Below are 19,633 nucleotides of genomic sequence, written 5' to 3'. Positions count from 1 at the left end.
TAAAGAAGAAGGACGGGTCATTACGTCACCGATTCTTGCTTTGGTGCCAGACTGTGTTGGCAGCAGTATTGAAGTCTATGGGAGATGCATGGAGAAACTCAACACTAAAACTCAACATATCTACGTCGTATGCTTTCTGATTCTGATGCAACAGATTTCTCTCCCCAAATGACTGACAGGGCTAATAATATCATAACCAAACGGGGCAGGCAGCCAAATATCGCTGACTAGACTGCAGTTACACTGCAACCAAACGAAATCGAGGGACGAACAACGTGTCAATAAAAAAATCAGTGGTCAACCTGCTCTCTGAAGTGTGCTCTTTCATTTTCTGGAGGCATTTCTTCACCAGAAGTCAAACCACATAGATGAATTGAGTTTCAGAGTGTTTCTCCATGCATCTCACACAGACTTCAATACAGCTGTCACCACAGTCTGGCAAAAAAGCAAGATTCAGCGACTGAATGACCCTTCCTCTTTTTTTTTTTCTTTTTTTTTTTAGATTACTTGAAAACTACATATTGCACCATGTGTGCAGTGACCTGAATATGGTGAATGTGCAGGAGTGTGTCTGGCCCATGTGAGGAATTATGCATCATTTTGAACTAATGCAGAAAATACATTATAGAGACAACTAACATTATACATAACACTGACTGAATATTAGAAATAACTGGTAGTTATTTTAAAGTTTAAGAGATGTATTCTCTTTTTTATTACATAATTTGCTTGTGCAATAAAAATTAAATCATTGTATTTTCATCTGTGACGCTTTTTAAAGTTCGCTTTGTCAGGGCACACACATAAAGCCCAAGCCCTTCTATATTTGTGCTGACATGTTAATGCAAAACAGTAAATCAGTAAACTTTTACTTCGGCGACAGGTCTTTTATTTTGAAGGGCAGGCTCAGGCCCAATCGGCTGCTGTTTGCTGACACACTGCGAAGCTGCTTACCTGACGAGAGACAGCAGCTCCTGTACAGTAAGTACTGATTTAATATGACGTCCTTGAGTGTATAAACGTGATAAAAAAATACTTCTACTTTGTTCACTGTCACGTAATCTCTTCTCACTGTCGGCGCTCGTGGCTTGTTCACTAGCGCGTGAGGACGCAGCTGTAGCTAAAGAGAAAGGAACAAGTTAACTAAGCTAGCTAGCTGTCGTAGCATTACATTGATCCTCAGCAGGTGAACACAGCTGACGGTAACGTTACAGGCCTGGTACCTGACTGTCTGCCATGAACTATCGTTGTTGACTGTGTGTGTGGGTCGAGACAGTGTTTAGATATTTGTCACATGATCCTGACATGTTGCTCATTGTGTTGTTGTCGTTGTCCTCAGAGGATTGACATCTCTCGCACCATGCTGCCTGACAAGGATGGTCCAGGTGTTGGAGGCGGACAGAGCTCTCCAGAGGGAGAGGACCCCTCTGTGAGTCTGTTCAGAGAGTACCTCCGCCTTAAAACTGTCCACCCAGACCCAGACTATGGTGAGATATCTTCTTCACAATACACCAAACATCAAGCCATGCCCTTTGGAAATGTCACAGTTGGATATTTTTTGGCATTTTTATCTTTGCAGGTCTAACTCAGTTTGTTAAAGATCACGGTCTAAACAGCTGTTAGGATGTGAACAATACCCTTTTTTGTGTTGTGTCATTTTTATGTTGCTGTTATTCCGCTTGAAATATTATCATTGTCAGATCATATAACTTTACATTCCTGTAGTTTAAAAGCCTATTGTAGATGAGTTAAATGCTCTTCCCTTTATCCCTTTATCCCTTTATCATCTTATGTGCAGTGATTTCTCAAAGTCCAATTCTTATCTGTGTCTGTTAGATATTAAATGCTTCTAGTTATGCATGAAGCTTGTGATGCTGAGAAAGCTTTCCACCTCACCTGTGTTCAAAAGAAACCCAAAATAGCTGTGGCTCTGACCAAAAGAATGAGATTTCACATGTTGGCAGCTGCTGCTTGATAATTGGATACTGTACCGAGGGGTGGGACTCGGGAACTGCTTCCAAATTGTCCAATCTATGGGAATTGTGTGCCTGCAGTTCATTTTATCCATGCCAGCACGTTTTTCTGATCGTTGCAATTATGTCAAATTCGTGTGCCCAAGCTGCTAGAAACTTGTAACAATAAGGACTCATGGCCAAGAATAAGAAACGGTCTAAGCGTGGCTTCTTTACAGTAATAATGTAATGTCTTTAAAGTGATCATTATTATTAAGGGTCAAATTTAGGTTTTAATATTTTAAAAATACCTAATGTAGTTCAGAGGACTTTAGCCATTTGTGTTGGTGTGGTTTCATATCCTGTTTTTGTTAGGAGGTGTGTCAGGCACAAACAAGTAGGACGAGACCTTGCGTGCAGGAGCGACTACTCTGTATCTGACAGTTGGCGTTGGAGCATTTTGGATCCCGTGGTAGAAAGAACTAAGGGTAGTGGCTGGGTAAAGGACCTAGAGGCTACTTTGCTCACCTTTTTACATTTTTTTAATTTGCACACACATAAGATTGGATAAAAATCAGATAATTAAAAGATAAGAAATGTGTCAGGAGAGGTCAAAGCTATCAGTCTTATACAATGGACCCCACTTCGCTTACAGAAAACAAATAGATAAATGTTTATAACATAATTTGGGAAAATACAATATGAACCAAATAACTACAAAAACAAACACAGTAAGAAGAAAAACTAACCAATCAATAGACAAAATGAGCCAATAAAAACATAGAAATACATTAAAAAATTAATACAAGGGGGGACATTTTTTATCATATTCACATGTACAAGAAAAAAATAGACTGGTTGCCTCCTCACTCTGACCTGAAAGTGGATGAAAATGAATAGATGTTAAGAAAAATCTTGTCCCACAGTACTGCCACAACCAGCAGCTGCAGGAATCACGACTGTCTAGTGTTCTGAGAAGTGTTTCATTAACAATTAAACAGACTGTTCTGCTGTCTGTTGATTTATTTACAGATGCTGCTCTTCGGTTCCTGGACAGAATGGCGGAGGAACTCGGGCTACCCATGAAAAAGATTGAGGTGTGTCTCAGTGATGGTGATCTAATTCATATAGCAAACATTTGTGACATTAGTGATACAATGGGCGTTTTTGCTATAGGTTTGTCCAGGCAGAGTTGTGGCAATCATGACATGGGAAGGGACGAACCCAAGCTTGAAATCCATCTTGCTGAATTCCCACACAGATGTTGTACCTGTTTTCCAGGTATGGCGTCTGTCTCTGTTCATGGTGCTACAATCCTGTTATTGTTTGTTATAGACATGAAAAAAATGGATTTGATATCAATCTCTTCTCCAGGAACATTGGAAATACGATGCTTTCAGTGCTTTCAAAGATGCAGAGGGCAACATTTATGCCCGGGGATCACAGGACATGAAATGTGTAACTATACAGTGGGTATAACTGGTTGATAACTTGTTTTATTAAACAGGATTTGTGCTCTAGTTGTTGTGAGCTTCACTTTTAATTATGTTCTGTGTGAAACACCTGTTTTAACACCCAACTACTCACTCAACCTGCATACTGTCACTTCAGACTCCCATTTCTTATTTCTGTCATAACTCTGCTGTGTCTTCTTTTGTTCTTTGCAGGTATATCCAGGCAGTCAGAAGACTGAAGGCAGAGGGACGGAAACTGATGCGCACTGTGCACCTAATGTTTGTTCCTGGTAAAGATATTTGATTACTTCCCTTCTTGTATTTGTAGTTTGTTCTCAAAGCATCTACACAGCCTTGGTCCACCCACACAGGTGTTTTCACTTATTTTGCCTGATTAGATCTCTTCTCAAGATGGTGAAGGCGTGTTCAGACTGCCTCATTTAAATTTACTCTTCTGGTAGCTGTTTTACACCTGTTATGGTTGAACGAAATGTCCCTACAGGCAGACCAGGAGCGACACTACAGTTTACAGTCTGGTAGTGTGTTAATGCACTAAACATGGTGATGAAACATGCTAGAAATCTGAATTCTCCATTTCCAAACTGAGGTTTGCTGCCATTGGAGTTTGAATAGAGCTGGTGTGCTGCTTGTTATGCAGTGGCTTGAGTGGAAAATTTAGTTTCAAGTGTTGTGCTAGTGACAAGTGAGGCAGCAGGTATGACAGTGAACAGTATCAAAACTGTAATAATTGGTGAAGACAAAACATGACCTTTTTCATTTAGAGTTCACCCCTACAAGCTATTTTAAAAATGTGTTTAACAGTCTGTATTGTTTATTATGCTGTAGTGTGTTTACTCAAAGCCTTACATTCAAGTCTGCATAAGTGGCACGTGCTGTTATGCCTGGTGAAATTAAGTGGACAGGAAACCCCAACCAACACTAATGCTGCAATCCATTGCAAGTCAGAAGTCGATATTTCCAAGTCTGTATTCCCGACTTCAGATCTAAATGCATCACAGATCATCTGCCTGGAAACACATGGATTCCCGCAGCAGACTGATGCCTGTGTGGCAAGTCTATGAACTTCACAAGCGACTACAACAGCTGATTTAACAGATTAGCACATGTAGCTTGAAAAGCTACCATCCTGCTGTGATGTCATCTGTGTCTATGTCGGTGAAGTCGGGCTTGGTGGATCTTGCCCGAGTTTCAGGATTGGGATTCTGACTCTGATACAACATAACCAGCACTGTGCCAGTTGGGTGTTGGAATGCATCTGTTGTCACATTGAGTTTAGTGACTTCATGTATTTTTCAACATAACTGCACCCAACTTGAACCTTAGCAGACGTCTAATCAGCCAAAATGATTGAAAACGCCTCAGAGCTTTTAATTAGAATCCAATCAGTTCTCCAAAACTACACACTTCTTTCACAGAAGTTAAACTATATGCCTGCCAGGTATAGGCATTTTTGTCAGGTGAAAATATGGCAACTAAAATGTATGTGTTCTCTTTCTTTGTAGATGAAGAAGTTGGAGGTCACAAGGGAATGGAAACATTTGTGAAGCATCCAGAGTTCCAAAAATTAAACATTGGCTTTGCACTCGATGAAGGTAAATAAATAACTATTTGCAACATTTTTGAAAAGTTAATGAGAAAGAACCTGACCCCTGAACGCCACTCAGTTACCTAATAACACTATACACACTATAGTAAACAATACAACAACAGATCACCCTTGTCAGGCATAGTCACCAAACCAGACTAAAGTAGGGCTAAATTATGTAACTTTACATCTTTACAATCATATTATCACACATTAAACATAACCCCTTTTTGTCATTTTAAGCATTTATAACAAACAGTGGAGAGAAAACAGAAAATGAGGGAAGAGAGAGATGCAATAAAGATCCCCAGCTGGACTTGAATTCAAAAACTTGCATTTCATGGTTGACCTCTGACTTGCCCCGTAAAACCCTTCTTTTATAACGGTGATGTTTATATTTCTTTTGTTGTGATGTTTGTTGTAATTAATTACAGCATGACCAGTTTAAGACCTTACTGTGAGCTGAGTGGATGTTAGATGTGAATGAGACAATTTATTTACATTTGCAATAGGAATGAATTTACATCTGTGAGAAATCCATAATGTAAGTAATTAGATAATTTATTGCCCATCTCTAGGCTAATTGTTTGCTGTATCTGACAGGATCCTGCCAGCATATTGATAGCCTTGTTCTGATGTGCACAGAGTCAGAGAGAGTATCTGTTTGTCATTAGGGTCAAAGTCTGACAACTAAATGTTGAAATGTTATATTACCCACCGTGCCAAATTACCTTTATTGATTTTAAAGCCAAAGGCAAATGTGTGCTGATTCAGTCCCTGGTTGTGGAGGATCATAAATTCTCATGTGGTGTAGTTGCTAATCAGTACAACATCAACTTCCGGCCTTTGCCCCCACAGTTTGACCTTATATCTGTCTTTGTGCACTAGTATAATGTTAAAAATGTTTTATTTGTCTGCATGTGTTCTGTAGGTCTGGCCAACCCTGGCGAGGCTTTCACTGTGTTTTATGGCGAGAGGAACCCCTGGTGTAAGTATAAAATATTATTTTCAGGACTTTTAAAGGATGATGATGTTGATCTTGAATCAAGCAGAAAGCCTTCTTCTTTCCAGGGATTACAGTCCACTGCCCAGGCAGTCCAGGTCATGGCTCTAGGTTTGTTGAGAACACAGCTGCAGAGAAGCTGGTAAATATCAATGTCTTGGAACTGGTTGAAAAAGCTGTTAAATCATAAAAACCTGTTGTTTCAAGGACAGAGAAAGACGGTGTCAGTGACCTTACTGTCTTTTCCTTCACAGCGCCATGTTATGAACTCCTTCCTGGACTTCAGAGAGAAGGAGAAACACAGGTGAGTACACTGTGTGACACTACACTTGGCAGTTTCACACATTGGGACTATCAGGATTTCTCTTGGTATCGCCATTCTGGCAGTAGGAGTTACTATCTTTGAGGTAGAAGCAGGAGTATGAGAGGTGCGCCTCAGCTAGAATCAGTTTAGCTTCCAGCCAATTGTAAAAAAAAAAAAAAAAATTATAATTTGGCTCCTGGTCATGTAAAACATATATTAGGTGACCCCTCAGCCATTCTGTATTGTGTTTGTGTCTCAGAGAAATAAATGAAAATTAGCAGAAACAGTGAGATTTTAATTAGTTATTTTGTACCAAGATTTGATGCTGATTTCTTTGAAGTCCTTGTCAACTCTACTAGATTTTATCACAGTAATGTAATTGTAATTGCAATAATTCTGATACTAACTAGTGTTTATACTTTAGGCTGAATACCAGTGAGTGTTTCACGCTCGGTGATGTCACCACGGTGAATATGACCATGGTGAAAGGAGGTGTGGCCTACAACGTCATCCCAGCTGAAATGGACGTCAGCTTTGACCTAAGAATACCACCTACAGTAAATCTACAGGTGTGTTGGCGTGCTTGTCTATTTGGGTTTGAATGTTTCTCTGAAGACATTTGTGTTTGTGTGACTTGTTTCTGTAGTCATGCAGAAATCTGATCTACAGGCAGATGTGTCGGCATGTGATGACCTCCAGCTCAATGTTAAATATACAAACTTTTTAATTATCATTATCCTACCAGGAGTTTGAAAGACAGATCAAACAGTGGTGTAAAGAAGCAGGAGAAGATGTCACCTACGAATTTGCTCAGGTCAGTGCATGTACACTCAGTACCTCATTCTAGAAGTGATATGTTCTTGTTGTCAGTTAAATTAAATGAGCTACCATCCATTGCAGAAACATATGAACCAGAATGTGACTTCGACAGAGGAGAATGATCCTTGGTGGAGCACCTTCAGTGGAGCCTGCAAGTCAATGTGAGCAAACATAATCTGTGTACTGATACAAAAACTTTACATCTGTTTACAGTAGATGAGCAATTAAATGTCTTAGATATATCAGGAACCCAACATAAATCTTTGTCTACTGTTTTAGTAAATCAGATTTTTGCATCCTCCATTTTTGTTTACACAACTCATTGTAATGCATTCGCTCCGTGAATTTTCACACCTCAGCTGCAAATATTCACACAGCTCCCACAATCCTGTTTCGAATGGACCACATTGTCTGTGCTGTCTACCATTACTTGTCACAGAACTGAGGACAACGCTTCTTTTCTTTTGTCATTTACTGTATATTCCACTGGAAATATGTAAATGGTCGTGCCTGTCTAACACTGCCGAACACAGGCTGTTGCACAGGCTTTTTTAACTGTAGCCGATAATCGCATGTTGAATCTGTCCTTGTGTCATGACAACTAAGTTTCATTTTATTATCTCCACTGTAGGAATATGACTTTGGAAAAGGAGATATTTCCAGCTGCCACAGATAGCCGCTTTATCCGAGCTGTGAGTATAAGAGCTGGATATGATAACAAGAAGAAAAAAGTCATTCAATTATCACAACATTGTTGGGTGAAAGCTTTTCCATTCCTTCAGTTCTGTCCCCGGTAATAGGTTTGTTTGTTGAATCTAGGTGGGTATCCCTGCTATCGGCTTTTCCCCAATGAACCGGACGCCAATCCTGCTGCACGATCACAACGAGTATCTGAATGAGCAAGTCTTCCTGAAAGGCATCAGCGTGTTTGAGAGGCTCATCTCAGCTCTAGCAAGCGTTCCTGCCTGTCCTGCTGAGGCTTAGACAAGTCTTCATTTTTAATCCTCTTTAAAACATATTTCACGGATGATCTGAATATTTAACTTGAATTATTTGCAGAGATTACCAAAGAATGAGAACATGTATATCATTAGCCAAAACTGAGCACTTAGCCTTTGGTACTGTTGATTTTTTAAAATGATTCTCAGGATATAGGCGCAGTAAGCTTTGCATACCTCAGTATGCAGCGGTTTTTTAACAACATACTTACTGTATGTCAACATTGTTGATTGAGTGTGCCTGTGTGTATGCAGTCTAAAAGAAATATCAGCTATTATGTAAACAGTGTTTTCCTTCAGTATGGAAAAGTTAACATACTAAAATGTGAAGATGACTTTGATTTGATAAACTCTGAGATCAAATGTCACTTAATAGCCACTTTTTAGATTTAGCTTGATTTTAAAACTATGATTCCACAAATATAATTTTATTTAATAAACTTGATTTGAATAAATATATTTGTTCATTACTTTCATGGTCATACTTTCTTGTACACAAGTTAGAGGTTCGTGCCTGATTCCACACTAATGAGCAATTTAAGACATCAGTGAATGAGCAGCAGGGTTAGAGCTGTGTCATGTCATGGAAGACGATTTTTGACTGCCCACGGCAAAAGCATAACAGCCATCTGCTTCAAGGACAGGCAATAACATTTACCATAACTAAATCAATAAAAATGTCCAAACATCAGATAAACTACTGAATCTATCAATGCAGCCTTCAAATGATCATTAAGTGCAGCCCAAAACTACCATTAGGTATCGTATTTGGGGGAAGGGTCCAGCCTACCCACCACATTGAGCTTCAGCATCACATGGCTGAAAGCATTTAGTCTGTTAACAATGTGCAAGACGGAATTAAAGCTAATATTACAATGATTGCCCTAAAGCTGTCAAAAGTGGGCCCATGGGCCAAAGTTGGCCCACCATAAGGTTCCATTTGGGCTGGCAGATGTTTCTAGCAAAAATGTGAATTAATTCTAAACTTATAATGTTTATGCTGGGGTTTTATGTGAGGTAAAAATGATCTTTAAAGATCGAGGCGCCCCAATTATAAATTGTTTTTCATAATCTCAGCATGGCACACAGAAAGTCAGCCCACTTAGGAGACTTGGGATCCTTGTCCCATATTGCATTCTAGTGATGCAATATAGTGGGTGTTTACCTTTGGCTGACTGTAAAGTTTCAGTTTAGAAAAATGCAGGCACCTCTGCCCTAAAAGAAGCAAAGAGGCTGAATACAACATAAAAATACTTTTTTTCACTGCAGATTGATTTTGAATATAGAAAACATTATACCTGCTAAACATCAGCATGTTAGCAGTTAGCTCACCGCACAATTGTGACTAAGTGCAGTTCAAAGCTGTTAGTGAAGATGCAGACTGTCATGTTTAATTAATGCAGTTAAATATGTAAAATGGGCTGTACATAGGCTGTGTCCTCGCCACGGTGGCCGAGGATTCGGATCGTCATCCCTCCTCTCTTGCATCCTGTTTGCTGTCACTCTTCAGCTGTTCTATCTGATCTGAAGAAGGCCAAAAGATATTTTAAGAAAATCTGGTGGAATGATGCAGTTCACATTTCTCAGACAGAGAAACACAAATATTTGCATTTTAAAATCGATTAGATCAAGACAAGTGAAAAGTTGGCCTACAGTCAGTCACTCAGCCTTGTTCTTCCAGCAAATGACCTAAACAAGAGGTTGTTTACATTTATTCAGGAGAACGTGCCTTAATTTATAAAGATAAAATGGAGTATTGTTGTAAACAATGATGTTGTGAAATGGAGGTGCACTCAGTGAAATGAGAAATTAAAAATGTCTGTTGTGTAATGCTGTTTTCTTGAGGTAAAGGTCGGTCTCATCTACAGTTCAGCTCCCTTTGGAGTTGTCGTCCAATTAACAGTGTATGGCTCTCCGAGGGGTAATGGCAGGAAGACTGAGCAGTCAGTAATTAGTCTTCTCTCTCCCCAGGACATGACAGCAGTATTAGCACATGGGGCCGTCAGGGAGACGACTAAAAGCTGAACCCACATCCTTCCTCCCAGAGGGGGCAGGAATAGGTGTAGTCATCTTGTCTGATGAGCTGTCGAGCATCTGAGTGCCGGGCTGCGGAAAAACATAGGTGATGTTAACCAGCTTATCATAGAAAAACTCAGTTTCCCACTTTGTCAGGAAAGCTTTTAATGAATTTTGTGCACCCCAAGCATTATAACAGTAAAATGCAGCCATCTGTTTTGAGGCCAAAGTGGTTTACATGCATGTTATTTCTGAGTAAATTTAAATCCTTTGAGAGTTGCTCCCTCTCACTCTCGCTCTCTTGGTCAGGGGTCAGGATCAGACCCAATAACATCGGCTCTGAAGTGAGGTGATCCAGGGATTCAAGTCTCGGTCAGGACACCCGAGCAGAGAGCACATGGGGAGATTTAACCTGACTCCTGCAGGCGCTCCACACACACCCTGCTGTGGTCTTATCAGCATTAATATCATTATATACAAACCTACAGCTCTCAAAGATGTTAAAACAAGGAGACTGACCTGAGTGAGGGAAATGGTACAAACTAGTGTGAAATAAAACAGATCAACATGGGAAAAAAGCTCATATCAGTCTTTATTTCACTGTTCAAGCAGCTTCATTTGACATCTTCTCTCTGGGTTTCTTGCTCCTGGCAGAAGCTGTTTATATCACAGATGCTGCCGTGTATGAAGGAACATACATACTGTAAATCTTCCAGCTGAGTGGCATTTCTCTCTAGTGTGCTCTCCTGCAGTGCTGCTGCAATTGTCCTGTGCACGTACTGTAATTACAGCCAAACCCCGTCGTGATAGCCATAAGATTCTCCCGTAAATGGGAATTAATTGTAGTCTGTCAGAGATTACAGTTCCACAATCACATACTGTGGTCAGTATATTTTGTTGTTCTGTTACACTGTTTTTACTACTGTTTTAGAATATTTATTTTTGCAGATTTACAGTACAAAGGCCATTGACAAAGGTGAAGGATTCTTATATCTGCGATGTCTTTTAAGACTATATGATTGAAGAACCGTTTGTAAAGAGTTTACAGATGGGAGAGAAGCTTCATCCTCAAATTACTGTCTACTGGTTTACGTGTACCAGGAGAGACTATTGTCACTAATAGCCTGTTTAATGAGCCAATAATGATTTCAATAATTAAGAAAATCAATGGGTTGTAAGAGAATCAAAACAGAATTATATGTTTCTATTACGCTGGTGATGAAATAAATGTATCTCAGTGTTTTTTCACTCTAGTTTTAATTTTTTTATTCCTTCTGTGCTACTACACATTTTACATTTTTCTATCATTAATTTCCCATTTTCCATGCAACATTTCTCCATACCTTTGTGCTCATATAGAGCATGTCTAACATGCCTGGCTAATGCAGTCTGCGTTGCATCAGTTTTAGGTTTATCTCTGCGCAGTTTGCTTGCAGCAGAGCCTCTATATATTACAGTAATATTACGGTAATAAGCCATAGGTTTCAGTGATGTTATGATTGGTCTAATCTGTATTCACTATGTTTAATGAGTTATGTTTATTATCCTCCATATCCTCCACATTTAAGAAAGTGCCTCACAACATCACAAACAATAAATAATACTTATACCAAACTGCAAGCCGCATACCTCATATCTCAAGGATCTTTTTTTTAACAGAGCTATAATGAAAGTTCCTGTACCGCCGACCTCATGGTAACAACTCATATTCACCGTAGAGAGGGTGTGATACATCACTGACGTGGCCCGTCATTTCCCTGCCACTCGGGTCTCACAAAGCAGTGACATAACCGCTCCAATGGAAACATCGGGTGAGTCACTCCTCTCCTGGTGCTGACCCAAGCTGGACATGAGACACATCAGGCAAAATGGGAAACAGACTTTTACGCAGTCGTGACGAGTAACATTCACGATGCCTCTGTTCCATTTAGGTGTAATGCCATCCTGAACAACACAGCCAGTATTATTGTTATTAGTTACACCTGTGTTGAACAAGTGAAAATGTCTGCTGTGAGAAAGGTTTATTGATTAAAGCTGCTGTACGCGTTGTTGTCGTTTTAGCAATGTTCTTGTCCGTTTTGCAGTTAACAATCCCCTCCGTCCTCTCCACATCACCACACTTGCACAACTCTTTTGTTCTTTTTTTTTTTTAGGCAGCTCTCTCTGCCTCTTTCTTTTCTTCAAGTGTTTTTCATAATTTGCCCTTCGTCATCGAATTACTGGAATTGGTAGCCTGGTTGTAGGTACCAGAATATGAGGATCCTGCTCTCTACATGTCCACGAGCAGACAGGACATACTGTTTATGGAGATCTCTGTCCTGATTGGATAAAGTGTGCAGGGATACCATTTTTTTTTTTTTTTCTGTTTTGCTGCGTGAGCAGTGGGACAAGACACATGGGCTGCTGACAAAACACTCTATAACAGTGATTACACTTGGAAATCAGAGCTATTTAACACTTATTTTAATACAAATACGTCACCTACAGCAGCTTTAAATGTATGCTGGAGGAAAAGTGAGGTAAGAAGATAAAAAGACCTTCCTAACGTTTTTCTCATGTTGCAATTAAGGACCTGATTGTAATTTTCAGTTGCATCCAGTGAGTTGTATCAAATCAAATCAATTTTTATTTATATAGCCCAAAATCACAATCACATTGCCTCAATGGGCTTTACAGTCTATACAGTGAACAACATCCTCTGTCCTTAGACCCACGATTCGAGTGAGGAAAAACTTGCCATGTTGATGGAAAAAAAACCCTTTTAACGGGGAAGGAAAAGAAGATGGAAGAAACCTCAGGAAGAGCCACAGAGGAGGGATCCCTCTCCCAGGATGACAGACTTGCAATAGATGTCGCATGTACAGAAAAGAACAACAAAATCATAGTTTACAAGCTGCATTGACAGAATATCTGATACAGATTATAACATGTAAAGTGTGTGGATCCAGGAGATGACTGAGGAGGCTGAGGCATCGCCAAGTGGTGCCCGAGCCACACAACCTCCCCTCCACCATGGTGACCTGGAAGAGGGCAGGCCACACAAGATAATTAGCAATAGACAGAGAGATCAGAGCAAGGAGGTATCAGAATTTACAGAAATACAGATATAAGGAGATAGTAAAACAGAGGAGAGCAATGATCCAGCGGAGCCCAGGGTGTGATGATCCAGATCCGACAGTATGTGAGGCAGCAGGAGCCAGGAGAGGTAGATGGTCCCAGGGGCCCGTGGTCCATCAGAAGGGAGCCTGAATGGAAAGAGAGGAGGAGGAGGAGGAGGAAAAGGGGGAGGAGGAGAAAGAGGAGGAGGAGGAGGAAGATAGAGAGAGTGAGAGAGTGACACAGCATGCAGCTTGTGGGGACAGAAAACAAAAACAGAAATGCGATGTTAATCAGAAAAGCAGATTGTTTCTCGTCGGCAGGACGATGTAAATTCTAATACTATAGGTAACTCATTGAGACTGAGACCGACCCACTGAAGAAGCTAGCAATTGAAGTCGAGGACTAATTAAAGATTAAGTCAAAGAAATGAGTTTTGAGTTTAGATTTAAAGGTGTCAATAGAACCAGATTGTCTGATGTCAGCTGGGAGGTTATTCCAGGGGAAGGGGGCCCGATAGGAAAAAGCCCTGCAGCTAGCTGACTTCTTCTTAACCCTTCGAACCGTCAGGAGCCCTGAATTTTGAGAGCGTAATGCACGAGTTGGAATATATGGTATAATAAGATCTGACATGTACAACAGGGCAATCATTATCACATATCATCATTTTTAGTCGTGTTGATTCTCTGTCAGATTCTCAGGACTCTAGAGTGCTGCTGTTGGTTCAGCCGAACCTGAACGTATTTCGTTCCTGTGGAGATAAAGACAGGCTGTCTGGCTCCTGTCCAAAGCTTCCTGCAATAGTAGATCCACGCTGACACTCCTCTGCACCGATATGAAACAAAAAAGAACAGAAGACGAAATACTCAAACCATCAAAGCAAACCTGAGATGCATGTTATATTTTCTTGAAGCAGAGCCACTCTCCTGTCAAACTGATTTAAATGTTTTTGTCTTTGCTAATTATACTGTATTTTAATTAAATGTTACTATAGTCTCAGTATTTTGTACAGCTGTCCTACATGAAAGTACAAAAACATATTAGATAGGATTTGGTTGGCAGATATTCAAAATCAAGAGACTTTGATCAAAGGCAGTTTAACTGAGCTCTTAGCAAGGAATATGAACTTCAAACAGATGCTCTGGCGTCGGTCGACCTTTTCAGAAACCCATTTGTGCCCATAGCAATCTGAAACGTGACATAGATATGACTGAATTGTCATTATTGGGTGAGCTTTTTCCTTTAAATACATGAAGTGGGGGGTTATGTGCATGCATGTATAGCCTGCATGTCAATGTAGGCCTCCAGTGGGCTGTATACTGCAGGCAGGATTTATAGAAGGATGATGTACATGTTAAAGCACAATTTGTTTATTTTAAAGGAGACCTGTTTTGTTTTTTCATTTTCTTTCTTTCCTTCTGTGTTTTTTATATGTTCTTGTGAACGACACCACATCTGAAGTCATCCCCTTTCATATCAGGACTCAGTTTGATAATCACCTCCTCGGTCAACTCACCTCCAACTTAAAGCACTCAGCCAAAAGATTTTAACCTAGATGTACACGTAAAAAAGATTGTCCAATCATGTTTTTATCAGCTACATAATATTACAAAAATCAAGGTTGTCCGTGCAATTATTTAATCTCACCTTGATTACTGTAACTCCCTGTGTACATGTCTTTTTTCAAAAATGTATCTACCGTTTTACAGAGGCTTCTTTCACATTGTAAGCTTATGGGAAAATGTCTTTCTGGGCCGCAGTGCATCACGTGACGATGTCATTACACTGTTTAGCCACTACAAAAACTGGCTTCAAAGCCTGCTGCTTTTCCTGGGGGCTTGGCAGCTGCTCTGTTGTTGTTAGAGGCACTGGCTCAGGCGTGTGCAAGCTGACCAATCAGAGCAGACTGGGTATTTGGAAGGAGGGGCCTTAAAGAGACAGGAGCTAAAACAGAGCATTTCAGACAGAGGGGGGGAATACAATGCTGCAGCACTGGACAGTATGAGAAGACTGATGTGTTTTTCAAAAATTAATCCATTCACCCTTTTCTAGTAGTGCCCCAAAATAAAATGATGAACCTGAAAATGAGCAGAACATGTCTCCTTTAAATCCTAAATATAATGTGTAGGTTAGTGTTAAACAGTTTCTTCATCATGTCGCATTCAGGGACCCTCTGTTGCATCCTGCTGAACGGCTGTAGTCCATCCAGAAGAGCATAAAAACGAAATGTATGTCGATGACAAATCCCACGTGGCTCTGCAGAGATAAATAAAGCCAAACTGGATGCTTCTGCTGCTCCTCTGTTGCCTGGTGACGTGAACGCGCCTGGCGGATGAGAGAGAAAGAGAGAGAGAGAGAGAGAGAGAGAGAGAGAGAGGGCTGTCGTGGACGCGCCGGCCTGTGTGGTGGTGGTGCTGTTGGTGTTGGTGTTGGTGTATGTGGGAGCAGGAGGAGAGACTCTGCAGTGTCTTGGCAGCTGCATTAGTGCATCTCCCACCGTCCGCGATGCCTCCACGGCCAATGCCTGCCTCCTCCGCGTCCACTTGACGGCACACACCGACATGAACTCGTCGGGAAACTGAAGCCGGACGTCCACACACACACATACACGCACACACACACACATACACACACACCAGCCTCGGCTTTTTACACCCCGGAGACAGTCCGGAGCGCTTCATTCACGCACCGAAAAGCCCGTGACGAGAATTGTTAATGGAAAATGGCGATAGGCAAAAGGTCTTGCAGCATCGTCTGCTTGGTATCTATCCAGATTATCTTGATGTTCAGCGCATCGTGGCCTGGAGCGGCGGGGCTCACCTTCCCCCAGCAGTACACGTAAGTAACGGCGAGCCTGATTGAAAACATAGCGGGGCTGTGATGGGAGACAACTTTGGGGCTTGTCCACTCGGGAGAGACTTCTGTCATCCTGCTTTATTCGCCGCTGTTATGTAATTTGTGACAGTGTTGGCGATGGCATCAATGTAAAGGCTGGGTGTTTCAAAGCTGAGGTGTCGTCCACAGTGTCAGGGGGGAAAGCTTGCTCACAGCGTTAAAAGGGTTTTATCGTCACATTTCACAGGATGTCATGATTGATGTTTTCTTTGAATCGTCAAGTTGGCTTTTATGTCAGATAAAACGTGCAGTATTTGGACAGCAATTAAGCCTCGCATCTGTGTCTTGCATCAGAACTGTTTTGTTTTTCTACCCACATGAGGAAATAATGCAGATGGATACACACATCAGCAACAACAGATGTGATGGAGAGGTGGAATGAAAAACCCTCAGAGGCTTGAAAGAGTAATATGCAAAATAACTTTGAATGTGGGAGACATTAAAAAATAATGAAATGGATGGAGAGATGTGACACTTAAAGTAAAGCATTAAGTCTGTGCAGTGGTTGTAAAAACTGAAAAGGGCTTTTTTTCCCCCCCAGCGATCCCCCCTGCTATTCTTGTGCGCCACTGCTAGATTTTTCCATGCAGGCTGTCAAGTAAAGAGCAACACATTGCTTTATTTGGTGAAACCTCTCGTGCAGCCTCTTCCAGCAATAGCCTATAGTACGTAGTAGTTGTAGGATGTTGCACGGATGAAGAAGAAAGGTGTGGTTTTGTTGGAAATCCTGCTGAAAGACGTGTTTTAATGAACACTTTCTCTACATTTAAATCAATCCTGTGCCTCGCTCTTAATTCCTCACCTTTAACCCGTCCCTGTTTAGTACAGCTGGCACATAACTTGAGACTCCAGTTATCTGGGCCCACCTCCAGGCTCTGCAATCAGGCTGCTCTGGAGGGAGGAACAGGCCAGATGGTCCACTCATCTTCGGGGCACGCAGCGAGGGCTCTCTGGCCAATCACTACTGGAGATCCGAGGTGTATTTACCAATTAGGAAGGAGGTCTATAAATCAGAGGCGTGTGCGTGTATGTGTATGTGTGTGTTTTATGATGAATTGGGTTATTTCAAGTAGGGTATAGCTGCTGCTTTCTCCTCCTCCTCCTCCTCCTCCTCCTCCTCCTCCTTATTTTTCTGCTGAGTGCTCCGAAACAGCTACATAGCCCTCTGCCCTGGGTCTCTTCATGTAAGCTAAATGAAGCAGAATCGCTACGCTGAAGAACAGCATCTCATTCCAATTAAGAATTAATACTGCAGCAGTGAGGATTTATATCCCTTCGCCCTGTTTTCACTCCCGCCCCTTCTGTCTGACTCTTGCTTCTGTCTCTGCAGATAGATAGATAGATAGATAGATAGATAGATAGATAGATAGATAGTTAGATAGATAGATAGATAACAACCCTCTCTCCACATAAAGTATGTCTCTGCTACTAATTTGCTCTCCAACTACGCTCTGGAAGAAATGTAATTCCTGCTTGAAATCATTCACTGGCAATGTTGTTTTTCCAATCCAGGAAGTGTGACATCAGTTAGACTTTGCAGAGCAGGACTTTACTCATGTTTGTGGGGTTAAGGCAACCAAAACACTTGGTTAAGAATGGGAAGACATCACAGATCAAGGGCTCCCCTCATAATTATTTTCATTACCGATCGATCTGTCTTTTTGTCAGTTGATTTTGGTCGTCCTTGTGGTTCTCAAGCAATGGCCCTTAAATGTATTCTAGCATTGACATGTAGAGGGCAAAGCGTGTGAAGTTTTAACAGGGAAGGAATGCAGAAAACTGGCGAGTCTTGTCGAAAAACCTGTCATGCTCTGGAGTTTTCTATCAGCGGAGCGGGAGAGCCTTGTGTCTTTTGTGTCCTTGAGTTTGAGAAGTATTTTTACAGAAGTAGCTGCTCGAGAGAAACACACATGAAAGGAAACACCAAGTTCAGGTTCAGTGTTCGTTTAAATTCAATCTGTTTTTTATTTTTTTGCTAGAGTCACTGGCTTAACTATTTAGAGGAAAACAGCCAAAAGAAAGAGAAAACAACATTTTCTGATGTCTTGTTTTGTTTGACCAACAGACAAAAACCCAGATGCGATCAATTTACAGTGATCTGGACAAAGGAGGAGCAGCTAATCCTCACATCTTGGAAATTTTTGCTTCACAATGGAGCTAAACGATTGATTTTGTTGCTTGCTGTCACTTAGATTTCTGTTCTGTTGATCAACAAATCAATGAAACTTCTTATTGTTGCAGCATTAATTGTTATGGTTAAATATAAAAAAAAAGTATTGTGGTTCAAGCCAGTGCTGACATGGTCCTTCCCTAACCTCTGCCCAGTGCTTTGAGTTGATTAAATATAACCATAAAATGTTAATCATGTTTTAATTGAACACCTTAACACACGCAATGAAGACAGAGCCCCAAAGCATTAGTTTGTGTTGCCAATCATTAACTAACAAGACTATAAGAGTCTTCAGCTATGCTAATGGCTCCATGAGACTCTACAGCTGTGCTTTGAGCTAAATGCTAACATGTAGAGCTTCCACACCTCCGCTGGCACTCACAAACATTCTGACTATTCACGCCTGCGCAACATTGATTTTGTGTCTCCTCTTGTCTCGCAGGGAAAACATGTTATTTTACTGTGTAGCAATCATAAAGAGATACATACATGCCTGTAATAATGAAGGGAAATTATGTTTTAGAGCATTTTTCTCTCAGTAAAAATGGAGAAATTAAAAACAGTGTTCGACCTGCTTGATCATCTATTCTTGTTAGCATTTGGCTAAATCACCGGAAAAAGTGAAAACCGTCCGCTCCTCTAAGATTTGTGTTGGGTCCCGTGTGAACCGTATCCCAACGCAGTCTTCTGCTAACATGCTCACGAAGACAATGCTAACATGCTGATGTTGAGTAGGTATAATGTGTACCGTGTTCACCGTGTTTGTTTAGTGTGATAATTCGGTAATTACCTCCAAGCACAAAGTACAACTGAGGCCTATGGGAATGTCACTGGTTTTGCAGGTGTTAACTGGAAAATTAGGTAATTACAGTTCATCCTGAGAAGGACGTTAATATCTGAACCAAAGTCATGACAGTCCTTCAAGCAGTTGTTCAGACATTTCATTTAAAACCACAAACTAAGGTTTAATGGTATAGTCAATTTCATTGCGATTATTTTGACAGATATTAATGTACAATAATGTATGAATGATCATTGTACTACTATTTTCATTTCACTGTCAAAATCATGATGACATGACATTGGTGGCGTCTGTACCGACTCTGCAGCACTACAGGACTTCATTATAATGCTGCTATTCACACATTTTACCTTTATCAAATTATTGCAGCTTCTTTCCATTTGGATATTACACTTGGCCATACCGCAAGTCCAATTATATTCCTATTAATTGTGTGGCCCTGTTACAAACATAAACCTCATGGCGTCATTATAGAGCCAAAGTCAGAGGATCGCCAAAGTCATGAGGATTCATCCTCT

At 40.8% G+C, this 19,633-nt stretch overlaps 2 protein-coding genes across 2 annotated transcripts in view; both read left to right on the top strand.

Moving 5' to 3' along the window:
- The first annotated feature begins 911 nt into the window (after nt 1–911).
- LOC140998147 (aminoacylase-1-like) lies at nt 912–8,606 on the top strand. Its single transcript, XM_073468321.1, has 15 exons — nt 912–981; nt 1,340–1,487; nt 2,985–3,049; nt 3,129–3,233; nt 3,327–3,421; nt 3,620–3,696; nt 4,930–5,019; nt 5,944–6,000; nt 6,084–6,157; nt 6,270–6,319; nt 6,744–6,888; nt 7,065–7,133; nt 7,220–7,299; nt 7,770–7,830; nt 7,958–8,606. Exons 2-15 carry the CDS (start codon nt 1,361–1,363, stop codon nt 8,120–8,122), a joined length of 1,260 nt encoding a protein of 419 aa, XP_073324422.1. The 5' UTR covers nt 912–981; nt 1,340–1,360; the 3' UTR covers nt 8,123–8,606.
- A 7,364-nt stretch (nt 8,607–15,970) lies between these two features.
- Nucleotides 15,971–19,633, top strand: part of cacna2d2b (calcium channel, voltage-dependent, alpha 2/delta subunit 2b) — a 42,115-nt gene continuing 38,452 nt past the window's right edge. Inside the window, exon 1 of the mRNA XM_073468320.1 lies at nt 15,971–16,086. Coding sequence (XP_073324421.1) covers nt 15,971–16,086 — 116 coding nt within the window. The remainder of the gene's footprint in view (nt 16,087–19,633) is intronic.

The sequence above is a fragment of the Pagrus major genome, chromosome 6, assembly GCF_040436345.1.
Source record: "Pagrus major chromosome 6, Pma_NU_1.0".
In the NCBI taxonomy this organism is placed as follows: Eukaryota; Metazoa; Chordata; class Actinopteri; order Spariformes; family Sparidae; genus Pagrus; species Pagrus major.
Note: the sequence above shows the minus strand (reverse complement) of the source record. Positions and strands in the feature narration are given on the sequence as shown.

Coding starts and splice junctions, on each gene's coding strand:
- LOC140998147 (XM_073468321.1), top strand. CDS start 1,361: ATGCTGCCTGACAAGGATGGTCCAGGTGTTGGAGGCGGACAGAGCTCT. Junction 6,158..6,269: donor ACACAGCTGCAGAGAAGCTG/GTAAATATCAAT, acceptor TTTCCTTCACAG/CGCCATGTTATGAACTCCTT. Junction 7,300..7,769: donor AGTGGAGCCTGCAAGTCAAT/GTGAGCAAACAT, acceptor TCTCCACTGTAG/GAATATGACTTTGGAAAAGG.